Source organism: Cloeon dipterum, chromosome 1 (genome assembly GCF_949628265.1).
Source record: "Cloeon dipterum chromosome 1, ieCloDipt1.1, whole genome shotgun sequence".
NCBI lineage: Eukaryota > Metazoa > Arthropoda > Insecta > Ephemeroptera > Baetidae > Cloeon > Cloeon dipterum.
Window position 1 is genome coordinate 28,115,643 of NC_088786.1, and position 19,058 is coordinate 28,134,700.

The 19,058-nt window shown below is 40.7% G+C and overlaps 2 protein-coding genes across 4 annotated transcripts in view; one reads left to right on the forward strand and one right to left on the reverse strand.

Annotated features, from left to right (window-relative positions):
• The first annotated feature begins 1,691 nt into the window (after positions 1–1,691).
• Positions 1,692–11,793, forward strand: LOC135934754 (uncharacterized). Its single transcript, XM_065476717.1, has 9 exons — positions 1,692–1,836; positions 5,043–5,741; positions 6,031–6,327; positions 6,469–6,867; positions 7,896–8,010; positions 8,769–8,884; positions 9,005–9,368; positions 10,385–10,618; positions 11,087–11,793. Exons 1-9 carry the CDS (start codon positions 1,756–1,758, stop codon positions 11,173–11,175), a joined length of 2,394 nt encoding a protein of 797 aa, XP_065332789.1. The 5' UTR covers positions 1,692–1,755; the 3' UTR covers positions 11,176–11,793.
• The window catches only part of LOC135934753 (breast cancer anti-estrogen resistance protein 3 homolog), a 54,289-nt gene continuing 47,012 nt past the window's right edge, over positions 11,782–19,058 (reverse strand). For all 3 annotated transcript variants that reach the window (XM_065476714.1, XM_065476715.1, XM_065476716.1), the window contains 5 exons: positions 18,697–18,939; positions 17,946–18,404; positions 15,786–16,519; positions 15,103–15,271; positions 11,782–14,508 (listed from right to left, as the gene is read on the reverse strand). In XM_065476714.1, the coding sequence (XP_065332786.1) occupies positions 13,936–14,508; positions 15,103–15,271; positions 15,786–16,519; positions 17,946–18,404; positions 18,697–18,939 (2,178 nt within the window). In that variant the 3' untranslated portion in view covers positions 11,782–13,935. The remainder of the gene's footprint in view (positions 14,509–15,102; positions 15,272–15,785; positions 16,520–17,945; positions 18,405–18,696; positions 18,940–19,058) is intronic.

Consider the following 19,058-nt stretch of genomic DNA (forward strand, 5'->3'; position numbering starts at 1 on the left):
CAATCTTCATTATTTGCTGTTCAAAAGTTTTGTTGGCATTGCAACGTATTAATTTAAATTATCCATTTTTAATGCACGCAAGAATATTTAGGTGTGTCATACAGGTTTCAAAACTAAAGTAGCAAGCTATATTGCAATTTATTCATTCTTCAAATAATCGGCTAATTTCTATATTTTCATGAAAAAGGAATTGCAAGCTTACATATCTATCACAAATTTTGTAGAATGGTAATTATTAAAATTAAAGCGAGATAAAAAATAAGAATTTTCTCGTTTTACTAATTTGTTTTCTTCTCTCCTTGTTTCACTGTTTAATTTTTGTTTTGTGAAAGAGAAAGGGAAGTCTGGGGCACAGTTGCCCTGACAAACTAATATCAAATCAATTTTGAAAGTAAAATGTATCGTAATTCATTTTGGCATTAGCTGATCTGTCCTTTACTTCATAATCCTCTACTATTAAAAATCTATACTTTTGTCAATCGCCGAAAAACTGTATGAAAAGAGAATAAGATAAGCTTATATCAATCAGTATCACGATTTACATTTAAATCTATCTTCTTAATATTATCACTCTGCCTGAGAATAATATCTCAAACACTATTAAACAATAATAGAAACTGTCAGTAATAAACTTTTATCAAAAAGCTAGTGATAGTGATTCAGGGGTTAAGAGGATCTTTGCAGGAAAAAGATATACGAAATTTAAGTGATTCAGTGGTCGGTTGAATCAATTGTTTGTGGAGCTTAAAAAAAATCTAATCAAAATAAGGACCAAGCCAAAATTTTCTATCCAAAATTTGCAAATTGGCTCGAAATATAAAACTGTTTTCCTGTCTGCATTTTTCGCGTGGACTTGATTCATCCTCCGTTGCAATCTTAACCAGCGGGTTTGCAGCTTTTGAGGTAGCTTCAACTTTGTTTATTACCATGGGCCAGTAGAGCAACCCATATACCTGACCACATCCCAAAACAATAATACATTTAAAATAATAAACAATAATAATTTAATATTTGAAAAATGCGACCACTCGAGGTTGTTTTCATGTTCAATATAATAATAATAGAGATGTTTTCAGTAATGAGAAAACATCAATCTTCAAATGTCTGTTCTGAAAAAAATTCCTGATTTCAAAAAGGGATCGATAAGAAAGTGCTCACAGTTTGATTAGCCTGCATCCAAATTTTGGAGTCAATTTTTTCTTACATTTATAAAGAGCATTCTGGATAAATTTCCGTTTTTTTTCTAATTTTGAGATAATTTTGCTTCATTTTCAAAAGAAATTAAAATTAAATCATAAAAGTTCCAACTTATCTTTGAATGAAATTTTAAATTGCAATTACATATCTCTCAATGAAAGTAGTTTCTTCCTCCGACCTCTCTGTAAAGTGAAGGCCGAAATTGAAGATATACAGCTAAACACAATTTCTCATCCGAAATCGCAGACGATACTCATGCAAAAATGCTACTTGCGGCCGTTAAAATCTCCAGGAGAGACATGCTCATCTCTGAATCTGGACCTCTCACGGTTGGCAGGTTAGCACCTTCAGTTTCAAAGCCATGTGTGTGCATTATCCGTGTTTGTGCAGCTCCTCTGCCTAACAAGTAAGTAGCCGTGTGTTTGTGCATATGACTTCTCACGCGGGCAGACAGACAGATCACTAGAAAGGCTGGCTGGAGGTGGGAGGCGTATAAAGAAAGCGACGGTGACCCAGTCGGGCTCATTGTGTGCACCAAAGTTCACCTCAGCAGCCGGCATGATGAAGCCTTCGCTGCTCCTGGCCTGTGCTCTCCTGGCCGCTTCCGTCAGCGGCCAAAATTTCCCCCAGCAGTTCCAGGTGAGTGAAATACACCGTTGTTTTATTGCTATGTGTTTCAATAGCTCTTCATCGTGTAACAAGTAAAAATAAGTTTTTTTGTGTGACTATATCAAAGTGTTCCTTAAAAATCGATCAGTCATTGCAGATGCTTTGGTAGGAGCCCTACCAGTTTATTTTAAGAGAAACTAATTCATTCAAAACAACCAAAACCTATATTTTTAGAACGTCAAAATAATTTGGTGCATGCCATAAATCATCAAAAGAAATCTGGGTCTCGATTGAATTAAGCTTCACAAGCAAAGTGGAATTTTAAGAATTCTGTAAATTATTTTTAGAGGCTAAGAGCTGAACTTTGGGTGTGGTGGTCAGATCAAATCACTTTTCATTTTAATGCGCGAACACGTTGCTCAATAAGCGCTTGCTCTCCACCTACAAGACAGATCCGGGACAAAGTCTTAAATCAACTTTGGTGACGGTTACAGTTGAGATCAGCTTTTGCCTTTGCTTCGAGCTTTGCTATTAATTGGACAATCACCGACCCACTAATATCGATTAAGCGTGGCATCTTGATTGGTGATTGGATTCAAGGGGCGCTTTCGCAAATTTAACGTTGTGAAAATTGCCGTCACCCCGCCTTACTCAGCAACGTCTCTCACGTTACCACGAGTATTAATTTCTTCTCATTGTAATTGATAACGAAACTGCAGATGTTTCGTAAATGCTGTCTTCTCATTTGCATAGATCACGGTCATATGTATAATAAGAGAACTTCTTAATCAGTTAAGTAGCTTCACGGTTTTTGGTTTTCACACTTGCACTGCGGTGCGGTTACTAACAGATCTGGCAATGAAAGTCTAGCCTTACGTTATATGAAGAAATGAGAACACCAACAAAATTCGATAAGATTTAATCCCGACATCCAATGAATTTAGCAGTCCTTTTTTGACTCTACTAATTAAGAAATTGTAAATTAGAACAACAAAAAAATTGCGCAAAGATTAAAACAATAAGATAGAAAGAAAACTCCACTTTTGATATAATTAATAGTAACTTTTATGTTGCTTTAAGAAAACATTACAACACTTTATTTGGCGCGACCGGGTGTGACAGGCATTTTAAGTGAAAATTTTGGCAGCCGCAAAATGAATCAGCCGATCTAAATGCGTGGCTAGAATCAATTTCTTGTTCCCGTGTATTGCTTCACTGGCAGGGGTTTTGCTCTAGAAAGGTTTCAAACTGCATCATCCCATTGAGTAAGCGTATGCGATGAACGACGACGGCGGAATTTTTAACGTGAAAAGTGAACATGTACTGCCCCTTTGTGCCGCACAGTCGTGACATTTCACTTTTCACTGCAAATGACCCAAATCGGACAGTTGCATCATGAGTGAAGACCAGTCTTTTAGCCCTTCGCCGGTTGGATTTTTTTGCCAAGAAGCACCGGGGTGAAAGTTGTTATTTTCAAATTAGTCATTTGCTTTGTTTACAAGCTTAGATTGTGACTTGAAGAAATGAACTGCGAAATTTAACCACGAAGCGAGAAATTTTTGTTTGTTAAAAATTTCTCAGTACATATTACACTTATTTTGATTTCTTCCGCTAATTTAACATGAAACTAGTGCCTCACTATGTTCAATTAAATTGATAGTGTAATTAAATTTGATGGGCGAAAGATGAAAGTTTGACATCTTCCAAACTCTTTCTTGACAGCACGCAAGACAAATTTTTGAAAGTTCGACGTGTGTCGTCAGTAAATAAAAATATCATATTTTCTTTGCGGCCGACCCACGAAAAATTTGCATAAAAAAGGATCTGCTGCGAATTTTTGAGCTCTTCACGTACACTCATAAGTTTCGTATGAGAAAAAGATAGGAAGGGCGCGAGCGGCTGAAAAAGTTTCACCTGATTTGCAAATAATTAGTCGCCTAGCGAGGAATTCGTAAAAACTTTCGATTTCCCGAGGAAAGTGATAAAAGGAAAGGATATTTCACCGCGGCCTCAACAGGTTGTCACTGTAAAACGCAGCCTCTGGCTAGTCGTTAATTAGTATTTATCTTATATAGGAGGCTAGATCCTCTCAGCAGAGAGGAATACCACGAAGCAGCAGAAGAGTAGCTCACTTTAAGGAGCAGAGAAAGTGTGCGGGAGGATGCCTCTTTCTGTGCGCGACCTGACTACATACTATGCTCTTAAGGTGAAATCTGCCGCTCGCGCGGGTCGCGGCGAGATGAAGAGAAGGATGCTCTCGTGCCGGTAACGCGAGTTTATTGCAGTCGAGACCTGCCTTGGGAGCAGTCAATGTCAGAGGCCATTCAATCGTTCTCGGAATAAATAGGAAGAGAGAGAAAGAATTGAAAGAAAGCGCGTATTTGTAGCGGAGACGTGAGCGCGCTTTGAATTTTGAGATTGACGTGAGAAAAATGATTGTAGAAAAAGCTCAAATATTTTGACTTGGTGCGATCATTAATTCGTGAACTTTCTACTTCTGTCATAAATTCACGACTTCTAATTTATTGTGTAAACAAATCTAGTGTCTAGCATTTTTGAACGCATGATGGATATTAGAACCGACCAAATCATTGGCCTCATCTTAATATCATGAGCAAAATATGAAGCTGGAAGAAGTTCCTCTCTGAAATTAGAGTCTATCATTTTTCTTTTAAAAAGATGTTTGATGATAGGGTTATCTTTGCAATGCGTGCTCTTATTCTGAGATAAAAATGCACGTTGCATAACAAATTCGGTTAGACGTATCCTTCTTGCCTAATCTAATCTGTCACAATCTCTGAGCTGGTAATTAAGTTCACACACTTTTGCTAAAGAAGCATTTAAATTTCGGCTCTGCAAATTTTTTATTTGCACGTACCTCGTTATTCCCATAGCTCACAAGGAGCGGACAAAAGTGTGCCATTTGGGATTGCCCTTTAATACATAACACATGCTCTATAATAAGGTGAAAGTAAAATCGGCGCAAACGCTTCGCCGCGCGCTCTCCATGCTTAACAAAATGATACGTGTGCATTTCGTAGAGGCGCATACACCACCGTTTTCTGGGATCCTCCTCTTTAAATTATACAAACCTGCTTTGTAAATTTCTCATTTGCATTTCAACAAAGCAAAACGCTCTCCGCCCAGGAACTTAAGAAATCAGCACAACACAATTAAATTTCCCCTCTTAGACACCAAAAGTGTACAATCTGAGAATATAAATTTATTTGTTCCAGAACGCGGACTTCAGGTTTGCCCCTGAACACCGTTCTTTCCCGCAACAGCAGAAACCTGAGAGCTCCCAGCAGGTGACTAACTTTTTCCGGCCGTCGGAACAAATACTGAATTCATTCAACCCGACCGTTCCTTCGAATCACGCTCCTACACACAACAATATACAGCAACAGCAGTTCACAAGGAACTCGTTCCAAAATGTCGAGCCACCAAAGAAGACGTTCCTTCCTCCAAGGGAGAATTTCCAACCCCCTTTGCAGACTTTCCAACCCCCAACAAATGACTTCAGAAGTTTTAACCCCCAGCAGCAGAACAATTTCAATCCCCAAAACAGTTTCAACCCTCAGCCGCAGAACAACTTTAACCAACAGAGTAGCTTCCAGCCCTCGTTCAGACAGCAAACGCCGACACAGCCCCCGTTCCAGCAGCAACAGAAACCAACACAAACTTCGTTCCCGCAGCAACAACAACCAACGCAAAACACGTTCCAGCAACAGCAACCGCAATTCAACCAGCAGCAGTTTAGCAGACCTGTCTTGCAGCAGAATAACTTTGTTCAGCCTTCTCAGAAACCTCAGCAGAACTTTTTCAATCCGCAAGTCTCCCCGCAGGCCCCTTCAACCACCCAGCAGCCACCGACCACTAGCACCACCACCACCACCACCACAGCTGCCTCTGCTCCTGCGTCTTCTGATCCCCTGGTAAGTGAAGCTTTGATTTTTCGCAAATGCATAATAGTCCACTGTAATTTGCACACTGTAAATAATGAATATTTTAGAGGCACAAATTTTTTAAAAAGCGAAAATCCACGATACGCGATTGTCACAATTGATTTTAATGTTTACTTCTTCTACTACTCTTTCATATCTTCTTGCATGATTTATAAATCTTGTCGAGCATGACGTCATGGTTAATAAATTTTAATCTTCATCCTCCGTTCCGCCCTCACCCCCAATCTAAACTTCGCAACCCTACGCGATTGTGTTCAAGGGAGGTTTGAGCCAGGAACAACTTCTGTCTCTCGTCGCCAACCAAAAAACGCCCAACGTTATCACCCTGCCCAACGGGCAAAAGGTTCAGGTCCTAACCGCCCCTGACAATGCCCCTGCCGCTACCACAACTGAGAGGCCTGCTCCAGTTGTAAGGACAATCGAGACCAAGGGTGGCTTACTGGACGCGGTTACTCAGGGAGTAGTGCCCGATGGCATTAAGTACGAGGTGATTAGACAGAAACAGGATGGAGACCTCGAGACCGTCAAGGGACTTCCGTCTGATTTGCCTAAAAAGGTCAGTAAAAATAAAATATTGTATTTTAACAAAAATTTGGAACTGTCAATTTATCAGTTTTCCATTTTTCTCTCTCAAATATCGATCCAAGAGTGAAGTGAGAAAATTCACCTTTAAGATTAAAAATTGTATCGTGTGTAGGTGACGTTCGTCATCTTGGAAGAGCAAGACGACGGCTCCTTCAAGGTTCAGGGTGTGCGCAAGGGCGCCGGCATCCCTGAGGGCTCCGACATCGCCGCCGAGGCGGCCAAGGCAGCCAAGACTGGTGAAGAGGACAACGAGGAAGTGCAGAAAATCCTGAAGAAGCTTCAAGACGGCAAACTCAAGTTGCCCTCCGGGGCTCCCGCCCCCGTCGCCCGAGTTGTTCCCGCGCCCGTTCGTTCCCGCCCCATCCCCAGAGTAGTCCCCGATCCCACAACTACTACCACAACCACTACAACCACCACCACCACCACCTCCACTGAAGCACCGGTCGAACATCGCGGCAGTCTTGCATCCCAAAGCAGTTTCGTGTCGCACAGCGTGCCGTCGCCTAACGCGGTACGTACTTTCTTCCTCTCTCTGGCCTGGCCCCTCTGTTCGCACTTTCTTTTGTTCGCTCTTCGCCTCCTTTGGCCTGGGAATGGTGTTCTCGGTGTGGTATTTCTTAATTTCCTATGCGCCCGTGTGAATAATTAATCTCTACACTTGCCTGGTTTCTGAGAAAGTCATTAATTCTTTATAACTACGTGCCGAAAATGATTTCATTAAAGTAAGAAATGTTGCATTTTAAAATCGCTTTTTTGTGCCCATTCAGTGTGCTGCAATTTCAACTCTTTATTTCATTTTAATTGTGAATATTGCGTTCCCAGAGGTCCTAACATTTTGTTTACCTCTACGTGAAGGAACAACACAGTTTTCAGATTTTAATCTGCCACAACAGTTGTGCTAAAATTCTATCATTATCAATAATAAGATTTATTTACATTTTCTCTTTTTAGATGGTATCAGTTACACACGCGTATTAGGTCCTTAAAATAGTTTTGATTTCACTTCTTTACGAGAAGGCCGTATCGAATTAAAAAAAACTATTATACGTGATCGCCCACGCTCCTCCCTTTCAGCTTTTCTTTCGCCGCGTCCTAATTTGATCAGCAAACACGTGTGAGCAGAGAAATTCTCGCCATGCAGCTTCTCGAATTTTGAAAGTTAAAGGTCATGATCAATGAGATGCTGTGGCCGAAAGAGAAATGCGCAAAGCAATAATTTTTCCTCTCATTGTCCCGCGGTAGATATATTGAATTTCTCCCTTCGATGCGTCAAGAAGCGTTTTCGATTTAATAATTACGCGGTTTCCGTCCTGACCCGAAAGGCATCATTACGTCGGAATGGACTGACGGCTTTTGTGTTAAAGCCTTCACCTATTTAGAGCCGCTCTTTATGCTTTCCAGAACAATGCTTGCTTAATTTAAGCATATGCGGCTTGATAATTAAGATTTTTTGCATGTATCATAAGTGGCTTAGCAAAGGCAACGTCTCAATTGTATGCATATTATAATCGAGAATATTCTCTCCATGTTTGTCTACAGCTCTTGAAGAAATCGGTGCCGTCAACGCTTGGAGATGCACTCAGAGCTCAAGGTTTGCGCTCTATGGCCCAGTTCCTCGAACAAGTTGGACTCGATCGTGCATTGAATGACTCAAGTAAGCAAATTATAATACACATCTATTTTTTAATTCTTCACAAAGGATCAAATATAAATTTATTTCACGCTAGTAAACGTGTAACATATCGATATAAATTATTTTAAATCATTTAATTAAGAAATTAAAAAATAAATATCGTGTCTGTAGGGCAAAGAAGTTAGGAATCTTATAAGTTTGTCATGAATAGATTACAAAACAAACTCCTTTACAAAATTGCTAAAATGACAAAATAATTTAGTCCCGGCATGCTTATTTATAACATCGACTCTGGCACATTAGTGCTCTCGCTTGTCTGGGACAAAGAGTTGCCGGCAAACAATGATGAATCAACAAAAGTTTTGCAGTTCGAAACTCTTCAACTCGCTGTATGTGCTACGTCACAATTACCACAGATCGCTATCTCATGCGACGAAAAGAGTAAAATTCACACGCTGAACTCATTCTGGGAACGGTGTCTAGCGCCTGCTGTGCATTTCTCCGTCTAAAATTGAAAGTGAACAGCGCGTTGTTTATATCTGGGATATCTGGTTGAAGGGGCGCGATGCAGAACAATGGTGCGATCTTTACCGCCTACTGACATAATCAAGCAGGAATTTGAATGACAGAAATTTTCACAGTTCTCGCTTCCTCATCCAGCGTTTTTGTTCCGCGTTTGAAAAAGCAATAATGACACGAGCTATGAGCTACTCACAATAATATACGCTCCCGTAGCTAACTAAAAAATATATTTATCAATGGTGTAATTTCTTTCGCAGATCCGTTCACCATGTTTGTGCCAACTGACCTGGCGTTCAAGGCGCTGCTTTTGGAGCTTGGCGGAGCTGAAAGGGCCCAAGCCAAGTTCAAACAAAGTCCACGATTGCTCAGTGGGGTGAGTTTTAATTGATATTACCTTCTAAAAGTAATGAATAGATTGATAAAAATAAAATCTTTTGTATGTCACATATTTTTCAAAATCCACTGTTATTCAAACGGTTTCCTGCAATTTCAGCTCCTCCTGCACCACGTGATTCCGGGCTATTTCAAGGTGGAGGACTTCCAGGACGAGATGACCGGCGTCAGTTTGGCCGGCACTCAGCTGCGCGTCAACGTCTACTCCAACACCGACCAGTCGTTCAACCCCAAGAGAGTCATCACCATCAACGGTGGTGCCGTGTTTGACCGCTTGTCCGACATTCCCCTGCCTGGAGGCTCCATCGCACACGGCGTCAACAAGGTGCTCTTCCCGCTGCCCGTTGGAGACATCATGACCTCTCTGGAGGCGGACCCTGGCAGACGCTTCACCAAACTGCTTCAGATCGTCAAGGACTCCGGCCTTGATGAGCTGCTCGTCGCTCCCGCCGCCGACAGCCCAGGTAGATTTTCGTTTTATTTTATTGCTTTAACTCAAAATATTTAATTTTAATTTTGTTTTCAAAAGTTAAGAGCATATACAAAAATTGCAATAATTTTTACGCCACATTAAAATCCAGAATGCGGAGTTTAAATTAATTTATAACACGCAGCAAGTGTATTGAAAAGAGATGGTTTTAGCGCATTCAAATCATTCCACACATGGTCATTTTATCCATTTAATTTAATTTGAAAGGTGAATGAAATTGTCATGCCCTACTCTTGTAACAAAGTGACAGGGACGACGATATTTTAAATACACACTTCATAAGTAGGGCGACGTCCTGGGGGCATTTTCCTTTTCAAGACAGCATAATTTTCTGTAGTTGCTCAGTGGTCATAATCGGTGTTTAACTCAATTACTTTCGTTGCACAATGAGAACACACACCTGTGCCAACTTTAAGTGCGTGTTGCTGTTAGACTCTTGGGAGCTGAAAAGTACGCTCAATAAATCACGCGCTGTGAAATGAAAGGAAAAATCAAATAGAAAAAAAATGAAAGTTGAGTCCAGCTCTTGCTTTTCTCAGATAAAAATGTGGGAAAATGATAGAGGCTGTTGCTAAAATGAAAAACATCTCATTCATCATCTAGTTGTCTGATAATAAAAAAGCTACAGCTGCAAAGCGATTAGAAATCGCACGCACATCTTTCTCCATGACTCGACGCGATGGGAAAATCACTTGGGCTATCTCGTTAGAACGTGTATTGGGAAGCACCAGACGAAAGAAGAATAGGAGATAATTTTATTTTATCGAACTTGAAAGTAGAGTATGTGAATTTGTTTCCCTTCGCCACATTACGCGCTGGGTCCAGAGAACCCGTGAGAGCAGCTTTTCATGAAATTGAATATGGTGTGTACTTTTTAGTCGTGCTGGTTGAGTAGCAAAACAAGGTCAAGTGTTGAAAGTTCAGTTAGTGGTATTTAAAACTAATGAGTAAGGTCGCATCTTTCATAATTGTTTGGGTTTTTTATTTCAGATGACGGCAGGACATTCTCGCTCTTCGCACCTACGGACGAGGCCTTGGCGAGTGCTCCCCCTGAAATCGTGCAGCTGCTGGAAGCGTCTCAAACCCCTGAGCGTAAAGCGGCCCTCAAGGTGCTTCTTGAGAGGCACATTGCCCCCGGCACCCTCTTCTCCGAGGGCGTGACCTACTATCAAGCTGCTTCAACCCTCTCGTCCAACCAGCCACTCAGGCTTTTCAACGACAATGGTGAGATTTTAATTCTATCTTATAATTTTTCCTTTATTTAATTTTTGCCCTAGTAAAAAAAAGAATCTTTACATTAATTTTAAAAGCACTGTAGAAAACTATTTATTTTTCAGATGATTTTTTTATATGGCTCGGATTTATAAAATATGCATCGTGTATTGTTTCTAAATATAAGCTTTAATATCAACCCAAAATTTATTTAGAAATTACCAGAACGTATTCCCTACATTTAACAATCTTGAAGATCTTAAAGCAAGTTTCATATGCATATAAACCGCTCTACTTGTCCACAAGATTGAGTTATTATAATGCACGACCTTGCCCGTGACTCTGCTCGGCAGTCGCGCACGACGATCTCTAAAGCCCATCACTAGCCGTGATCTTGGCCCCCATAAACGAGCGATGCGCGTTCACTTTCACCCACCGTCTCCTACATAAAACTGGAAATAATTTCTGCCCGTTTCACAGGAGTGTTCAAAGTGAACTCGGCGAGAGTGGTGTCTCCCGACATTCCGGCCACCAACGGGGTCATCCACGCACTCGACAGATTACTCTGAGAGGTCGCGACCCCCAACCGCCTGTTGTAAATAAAAATCCAGTCGGCCGGCTCACCATATCTCGTCAGCAATTTCGCCGGCCGCTCGTCGTCGCGAAGACGGCTTTCACCATGATTTGCCATCTCTTTTAATTCTTTATATACTTTATTCGTTGTACACACACACAAACACTGCAGACGCGCGCGGGTCTTTCAAATTAAACGTGTGCAGTTATCCCGTGTCGGACGCACTTTCTACTAGAGATGAAAAAATGTGTCCGTCATGAGAGTTGGAATCAAATATTTTAGACTGGGAACCAAATTTGTTCTTTAAGCAGATAAATTGCACAAATTTAGTAAATGATGTAAATCAATTCAAATTATTTTTACTCTGCTAACCAATTCTCACAAGTCTTATGAAATTTTTCTTAATGAACTAATAGGATGAAACTTTACCCAAATCTGTTTTGTAAATATTTTTCCGATTTTAGATACTTACGACCAGATTGCTCATTGCACCTAGAATTTTAAATTTAAAGAAAATTGTTTGCTTGAATTTTTGGCCTCAAATTTTTAGACATGCAAAAATGTGTATGATAGTGTAGTAATAAATTATTACCAACTGTAATTTTTTTATAAATTATTGCGTTTTATTTCATTCAAGCGCTACAACGAAATAACAATAATAATTACTATCTGATGTCAGCAATCATCATCTATTTTAATACGTGTGATCTGGAAATTTTACATCGAAGCAATTTAATATAATTATGTGTAGTATTGTATGCGCCTTTCCTTTTCACGATTCCACAATCGCACATAAACAAAGAAATTAATGTACATTGGCGGGTTTTAAACTCAAGATCACAATGAACAGTGGGTAATCAAAAATGTGGTTGATTTTCTTATACCAGCACAGCCATACTATCTCCAACAATCATAGCATTTTTTTATAATTTAGGTGTGTAGAATAGTATTCTCTCTTTTAACCATCCACGAACTTTTGATATGGTGGTGAAGTTTTCCCTCATTAAGCAATTAAACGCCGGAGATATGCACACTTTCCTTGTACCCATATCTCTCTTGGCATTTTCACCATCGGCGGTTTCTTCCTTCTCTAGATCAGCGTTTCTTTTACAATATTTACATCAATTAACATATTACTTTAATGGTGGTGTAATTTGACACATTTTTACATCAGTTTGGTACAGTGTAGTTGAAGACATCAATTTCTCGCAACCGATCAGCTAAATATGGCCTCGATTTGAGCTTCCTTGACAGTAACTAGTTTTTAGTGAATACTTTTTTTAGTTCTTTGATTATAGTAAAAGACTTTAATTTTGAGCATAGAAAAACAATTGCGAATTACTTTTACGTGGAAAGTGCCTGCTGTACAAAAAGAGCTTAAATACGTAACTGTTATTATCACAATTAACACAAGACAATCAATATATATTTTATACGAAAACTTACGAGCGTAAAACTTAAAATTAAATCACAACCTCGGAATCAAAATCAGATTTTGAGCCACAACAAAAAGGAATGCACCGTAATGGATATTATAGTGACGAAGCAGGTTACAGGCGGTGTGATCGAAAATTCAATGGAATGATACATCATGCGTGACAAAAGCGCTGGAAATCATGTGGGAATAACATCCATTAATTATTCCAATATGCCACATTTACGTTAGATATAATTATGTTGTGTGAAAGATGGAACAGGAAATCTTTTGAGTACCGACCGTGTCATTTTAAATGAGTACTTTAGCACCATTTTCTATGGAACGAAAAGACAGCAGCTCGTTTCTGGACACTGAAAATGCGTGTGACTGTACTTTTGAGTACTTTGTTTGAGAGCTAACTCATCTATTGTGTGTGTGTAAGTCTGCCTGCGCGTACAAATGTACCAATATAAAATGTGAAAAATCTGCAAAACGACCTGGCTACGATTTTTAAAACACAATCAGTACAAAATTACTTACAGTATAGTATGTAGAGAAGAGGAGGTGTTGTCGTAGTTATTGTTCTGCTAACGTTTATAAACATGAGGCACCTCAAATGTACAACGAAAGTTTAACCCTTGATTTTTGACGTGAGCAAAATGACTGAATCAAATTGATTGAGTGCACAGTAATTTTCCTAAAATGTTGAGAATGCTTCTCCTCCGATTGCCGTAAAAAGGGCATATTATAATATCAGTTTGAGGTGTCTCCGCAGCCCATTTTATTTAATCATAACCCTAACCTGCTCGTATATTTAGTACTTTGTATAATGGTAGTAGCGCCAGTCGTGTTAATTTCTATGTAGTACCATTTTACGTCAGATGAAGTTTCTTTGAAGGTCCTATATAGACACCCAGAGAGCAAGGGTCTGCCTGGTTGTAAAAGTCCCATCGACGCCTAAGAGCGTTTTCTAAAGGATCGTAACTCTTAAAGAAATAATTAATCCAGCTGACGTTTCTTCTAATAAGCTTCTGTAAATTACTAAATAAGGAAAATTTGAAATGAAAGAAAGTAAAAATATGTCACTTTTCTGACTACAGCTCATAAAGGAATTATTAAAACGTCTCCTACAAGAAAATATTTTTTCTTAATTATTCAAAATTAATTTTTAAATGGTTGGCTTTGCTTCATGTTTGAGTAAATTATATTTTAACCGTCAAAATGGTTTTGATTTTGGAATTGGACTGAAAAGTTTTGCATCCTGTCGAGCGCTCTCAGGCTTAAAATCAATGTGACAAAATCAGTTCAATTTGCCGCGTCCCGTGACCTTCTTTTGGTCTAGACTGCAGTGTGAGTTGGTCCAAACAATGTGATGGAGGGGCTGTTGGGCATGGTTGGCGTGCACGGCGACTGCAGGCCGCTGGGCTCGCACTTTTCCGACATGGCCGTGACGACCTGCAGAAACTTGGCGTGCCTGTGGGCCGCGGCCACTCCGGCGCCCCTGCTGCCCCACAGGAATTTGAGGTGGAACTCTGTGCGGAACGCGTCCATCAGCAGGTCGTCGGTCTTGGCGTCGGTCAGCACGATCTCCGCGTTGCGCCGGTAGTTGGCCTCGTTGTCTGAGAACTTCCTGGCCACCAACAGGTGGTCGAACAGCGTCTGGATGCCCTGGTCATTGCTGTTCTCCCAGCACAAGGGCGACGGATGCAGCTGGTCTTCTATGTCCAAGGCGCACTCGCGTTCGTGCAGCAGCACGAAGGGTAACAGGTGTGGAATGGTGGTGTTGGGCGCATGAGGATTCGTGCATTCGTTCATACTTTTCAAGACCGGACGCAGTTTCGCCTCAAAGTTGAAGGCGCTGTCCGTGTATCTCTGGCGGAGAACGTGCCACGTTGAAGAGAGCCGCTGCACCTAAAATATTATTTATTCTGTCAATAAAATGTGGTATTTTTTATCATCATAAATAAAAGAATGCTTTTAACAAATAGACGATAAAATAACATAATTCAGAGTTCATAAATTTATATTTGTGGCTGAAGAATTGTAGGATGAGAAAGTGGTACAATCGGTAAAATCAATTAGGGTTCTCTCACAATATCCACATGTCAGGCATCATTTTGATTTTATATTTTTACTAACGCAAAAAAGGGAACTATGCCAAGCGTGTTTCAAGAAAACATGACCAATATGACCATTAGGAGAAAAGGCCGATTTACAATTATAATCACTGATCAAATATGGGAGGTAAAAATTCCGGGTTCAATCATAAAGAGACGTTTTCGAGAGAACGTAATATTTGAATAAATTATTTTTCATTTTATGGAAAGTGAAAATTTAAAGGTATGATAAATCAAATTGAAATTTTAATTAACTAACTTGGATAGCAGCCTTAATTTCATAAAATGAGATTTATGTTTTTATTTATTAATAAAAAATCTAACTTTTTAGTGATTTTAGGGGTGAAAATTATTTTTAATCGGATCAATATAATTATTTATGTATTACCTGCGGCATGCTCAGTCCCATCATGATCGCACAGAAGCCATACAGGTTGCCTAAGGCAGTTTTCGTGTCAACTGCAACTTGTATCCACCTGTGGAGAGTGTCAGCTCGCTCAACATCAGTCGCACCGCTGAGCACTGTGACTGCCACGAAAAGTTGCATGCAGCGCGTCCTGTAATCACAGCAAGCGGCACATGAGCTCGAATGCTTTAGCTCCATTCACTTTGAGAATTGCTTTTATTGTAAGTGCTGATCAAATGCAAAGGAGTAATGAAACGAGAGAGCAAGAGCAGAAAATGGCCTTCAATTTCGTCTTGTTCTTTGTCGCGATCACGATAAATCATCGTTGTATCCACTATATTCACATCCATTTTTTTATTAAATTGAGGTATGCTTTAACTGTAACTTTAAGCGTTGAAGCAGCGCGCTCTCTACATTCTGCTAAAATTACTTAGACCGAATTCAATGACTTCCTAATTTATATGAACCAAACAGTCTTGGGATTTTCCAAATGAAAATATAAATGAGTATTCAAAGTGGTGTTTTTTTTAATGGAAATTTTTTTAATGGAAGAAAAAAAGCACAAAATTATGCTAATTAATGTCTTTGGGATAGTTTGTTCTCCCTCGCACACAACATTTTATAACTATAGAAACAAATTAAATCAATTAAAAATGTAATCAAACCTTTCAATGAGATCCAGTCTGAGTTGGTGGCCGTGCGGCAAGGAACACAATTCAATCCCTGAATGCACGCCGAGGCCGAGATCAAGCTGCTCGCCCTTGGGACAGAAGCGTCCGGCGGCGTGCGCCAACTCGAGGTCCACCTTGGTCAGGTGGTTGGCGATCACCCTGGAGCCGTTCTCGACCAGCAGCAAGCGCACGCCCTGCATGGCCATTGCGTCCAGCGGCTTATTCTCCTTCATGGGCAGCAGCAGAGTGGCGAACGAGTCCAGGTCGAAGGCGGAGTGGGGTTCCAGCACCGGCTCCACCGCGTCCGGTGGCGTGTAGCTGCGCGAAGGGTTCTTTATGACCACACCCACCGAGCATGGCTTCAGTGAGATGGTCATTGCGGATGTCGAGTCGACGTTGTCGGCCGAGCTCTGCACAGAGTCGCCCGAGCCGTTGCCCGAGTCGCTACCGGATGCGTGGTACACCCCCTGGGCGGCGCCCTTCAGGTCGCTTGTCAGGCAGGGCGGGCGGCTTGGTTTGGGTGGCGGGCTGCCTTGCGGGTCCAGGTCCAGTATGTGGCGCCGCTCCATGCAAGGGCTGAGGGTGGGGTCGCTCATGCCGCGCGCCATCGGTGACTTATTCTGCCTCGGCATCGTCGAAGTGCACACCGGGGGGCCCTTGGGGGTGTTGTTGCGCGGTAGGGAGGCGAATTTGTCGCTTGAACGCTCGTCGATTGACATGCTCCGCATCTGGAATTTCAATTTGCAGAATTAGCATACAATCAACATAACGAGATACAAATTTTTCGTTAAATGCAAAATAAATTCTAAAATATAAAAAAATTTTGCAATAAGGAACCAGAATTAGAAATGTATGTACACTGTAAAATATTATCACACGTTTTCGTACTGTGCAGCGGCTGTTTCAGCCTCGCAGGCCTCATCAGTAGTATTTTACAGAGAATGATTTTGCAGAGAATGATTTTGCAATGAAGATTGAAAAATAATGATGAATAAATTGAAGAATTTCTTTTTAACTTTCTGACTTCTCTAAATTAAAAAAATGCAATAATGATGGTGTATAATTGCTCTTTAACGTTTATTCTCATTAAAAAGTGCTGAAGAATAGAAGAAAAGGAACAAGCAGAAAACAGACACAGGGGAAACCCCCTCCCTTGCACTGTAAATGAGCATAAATAAAGCAAATGAAAAACAGCAATTCCAGGTTTAAAAACAATGGAATTCCTCTTAAGCCCGCCTGCATGTTCGCCGTTCTGAGTCAAATGAGTCGTGAAGTGATTACCGAGAGCGAAGAATTTTTAATCATCCCCACCCGACATGCACTAACACGAATTGTTCGCGAGCAACCCTTTCGGTGTTGCGCGCTCCAATGAGGCCTGGTCACGCGAGAAAATTTTATTATTCTCCTCGTCAGCAAAGCGCGCCTGAACCCCACTATGTATGCACGCAAATTGATTTTTGCAACCCTCTTTCACGAGCGCGCCTCCAATTTTCCTGATGCTTGAAAGTTGTGACTCCACATTACTTGTATGGCTTCAATGTTTACGCTGCTAAAACAAACATTTTGACTTTCTTCGCAACCCTTCACGTCTATGTGTTTGCTCCATGTCAGAGAGGGGAATTCCATCACTCTTGTAGTTTATTCGTTGTTTGTGCAAATTTAGATTGTCACCTATGCTCTGCAGGCTTTTTGTAAAAAGCTGCTGTGCAATTATTCAAAAGCAGTCTTGCAGATGTGTTTGCGTGGTTTTCATAATTTTCAGATTTTCATACCAAACAAAAGTTGAATTAATGTTGGTGTTAACTTAGTGATGGACACACTCGCCCGACTTTTTCATTTTCCATAATTTAAAAAAAAAAACCTAGTGAATTTTTTTTCAATATTTAAACTGATTTGAGCCCATCGACAGTATGTAGAATTTGATGTGAACATTTTTAATTAGTAGCAATTTTGGTCAAAATTTTATAGGGAATTGAACAGATTTGCTCAATTTTAATAGATATAAATATTTGTGCAAATCAATATTCGGCTTTAATTAATTCATACTTGTCGCCTTCAATTGAATTGAAAAATTTAGCAGATTAATTTAAGTTGCTTATGATAATGGATTGCATTAAAATATTGAACAATCCCATGCGAAAAATTTTCACCTACCCCAGCTTCAGCAAGGACCGCGTTGGCAGTGAGTGAGTGGCTCCTGTGCTTGGTGGGCAGTTTGGGCGGCGTGCCAGGGCGCGAGTTGCTTCGGCCGAGGGTGCCAGGGGGCGAGGTGAGGCCTGCAGGGGGCTGCTGGGGCTGTGCCATCACCATGTTGTTGCTGTACATGTTCAGTCTTGAGGCGGGAGAGTTGGCGCACGGCGAGGTGACCAGCGAGCCGGCCGGGGAGCACGGCGACGTCAGCCCCGACGGCGGCATCTGCATGGGGAACTTGGACGCGTAGAACGACAGCGGGTACAGTCGGTTGCGTGGTGTGTGGATCTTGGCGCCGGACATTTGCGAGATGCTCTTGCCGCTGCCCACGTAGAAGGTGATCAGGTCGGGAACCGTGTCAAACGCCTCGTCCTCGAACTGGAACTGCACCCGCTCGTATACCGTATCGGGCTGCAGCACCACCTGCCAGGAAAAGAAATTTCAGGGATGTAGAAATTTTATTTAAGGGATGGAGAAACGAAAAATTTGGCAAAATCAAATTTCACAAAAACATCTCTTCATGCGACTATTTTAAATGATGGGTTCCATTATTTGTTGACATAAATTAATACATTATTTCTAGATGTGTATAATTTTGTCCTTTTTTTCATTTTCCCGATAAATAAAAGCTGAAATTATCTTTAAAAATCTATAAATGATTTAAGATTTATAATTTAAGCGTGAGAAAAAATTATTAATGAAGAGTTGAATTTACCTTGTTGATGACAAAGTGAAGTGGCTGATTTCTGTATTTACAGCTGAGGACGTAGTCACCAGGCTGTGACATGCAGTCTCTAACCAAGAAGTGTCCATCCAGACTCGTGATGTCCTCAGCCCTTTGGCGTGGGATGGCACCATGGTACCACGCATGGGACCGTAGATCCCGGCTATCCAAGCTTAGTTCCCACTCGAGGGCCTTGCGGAGAGCGATCGTCCCAGCGTTTGGGTCGCTCTCCTCCTGCAAGAGATATAACAAAAATATGATTAAATTAAAATACTCAATTAAATGCTTGCTGAAAAAATTATCATCCATATAATAATAATTTCAAAAAAAATAATTAAATTAAACATTAAACT

What these genes read in the sequence shown, in the direction of transcription:
- LOC135934754 (XM_065476717.1), top strand. Translation starts at nt 1,756, where the DNA reads ATGATGAAGCCTTCGCTGCTCCTGGCCTGTGCTCTCCTGGCCGCTTCC. An exon ending in GCGTGCCGTCGCCTAACGCG is followed by an intron (nt 6,868 to 7,895) that starts GTACGTACTTTC and finishes GTTTGTCTACAG; the next exon opens with CTCTTGAAGAAATCGGTGCC. An exon ending in GTCCACGATTGCTCAGTGGG is followed by an intron (nt 8,885 to 9,004) that starts GTGAGTTTTAAT and finishes CTGCAATTTCAG; the next exon opens with CTCCTCCTGCACCACGTGAT.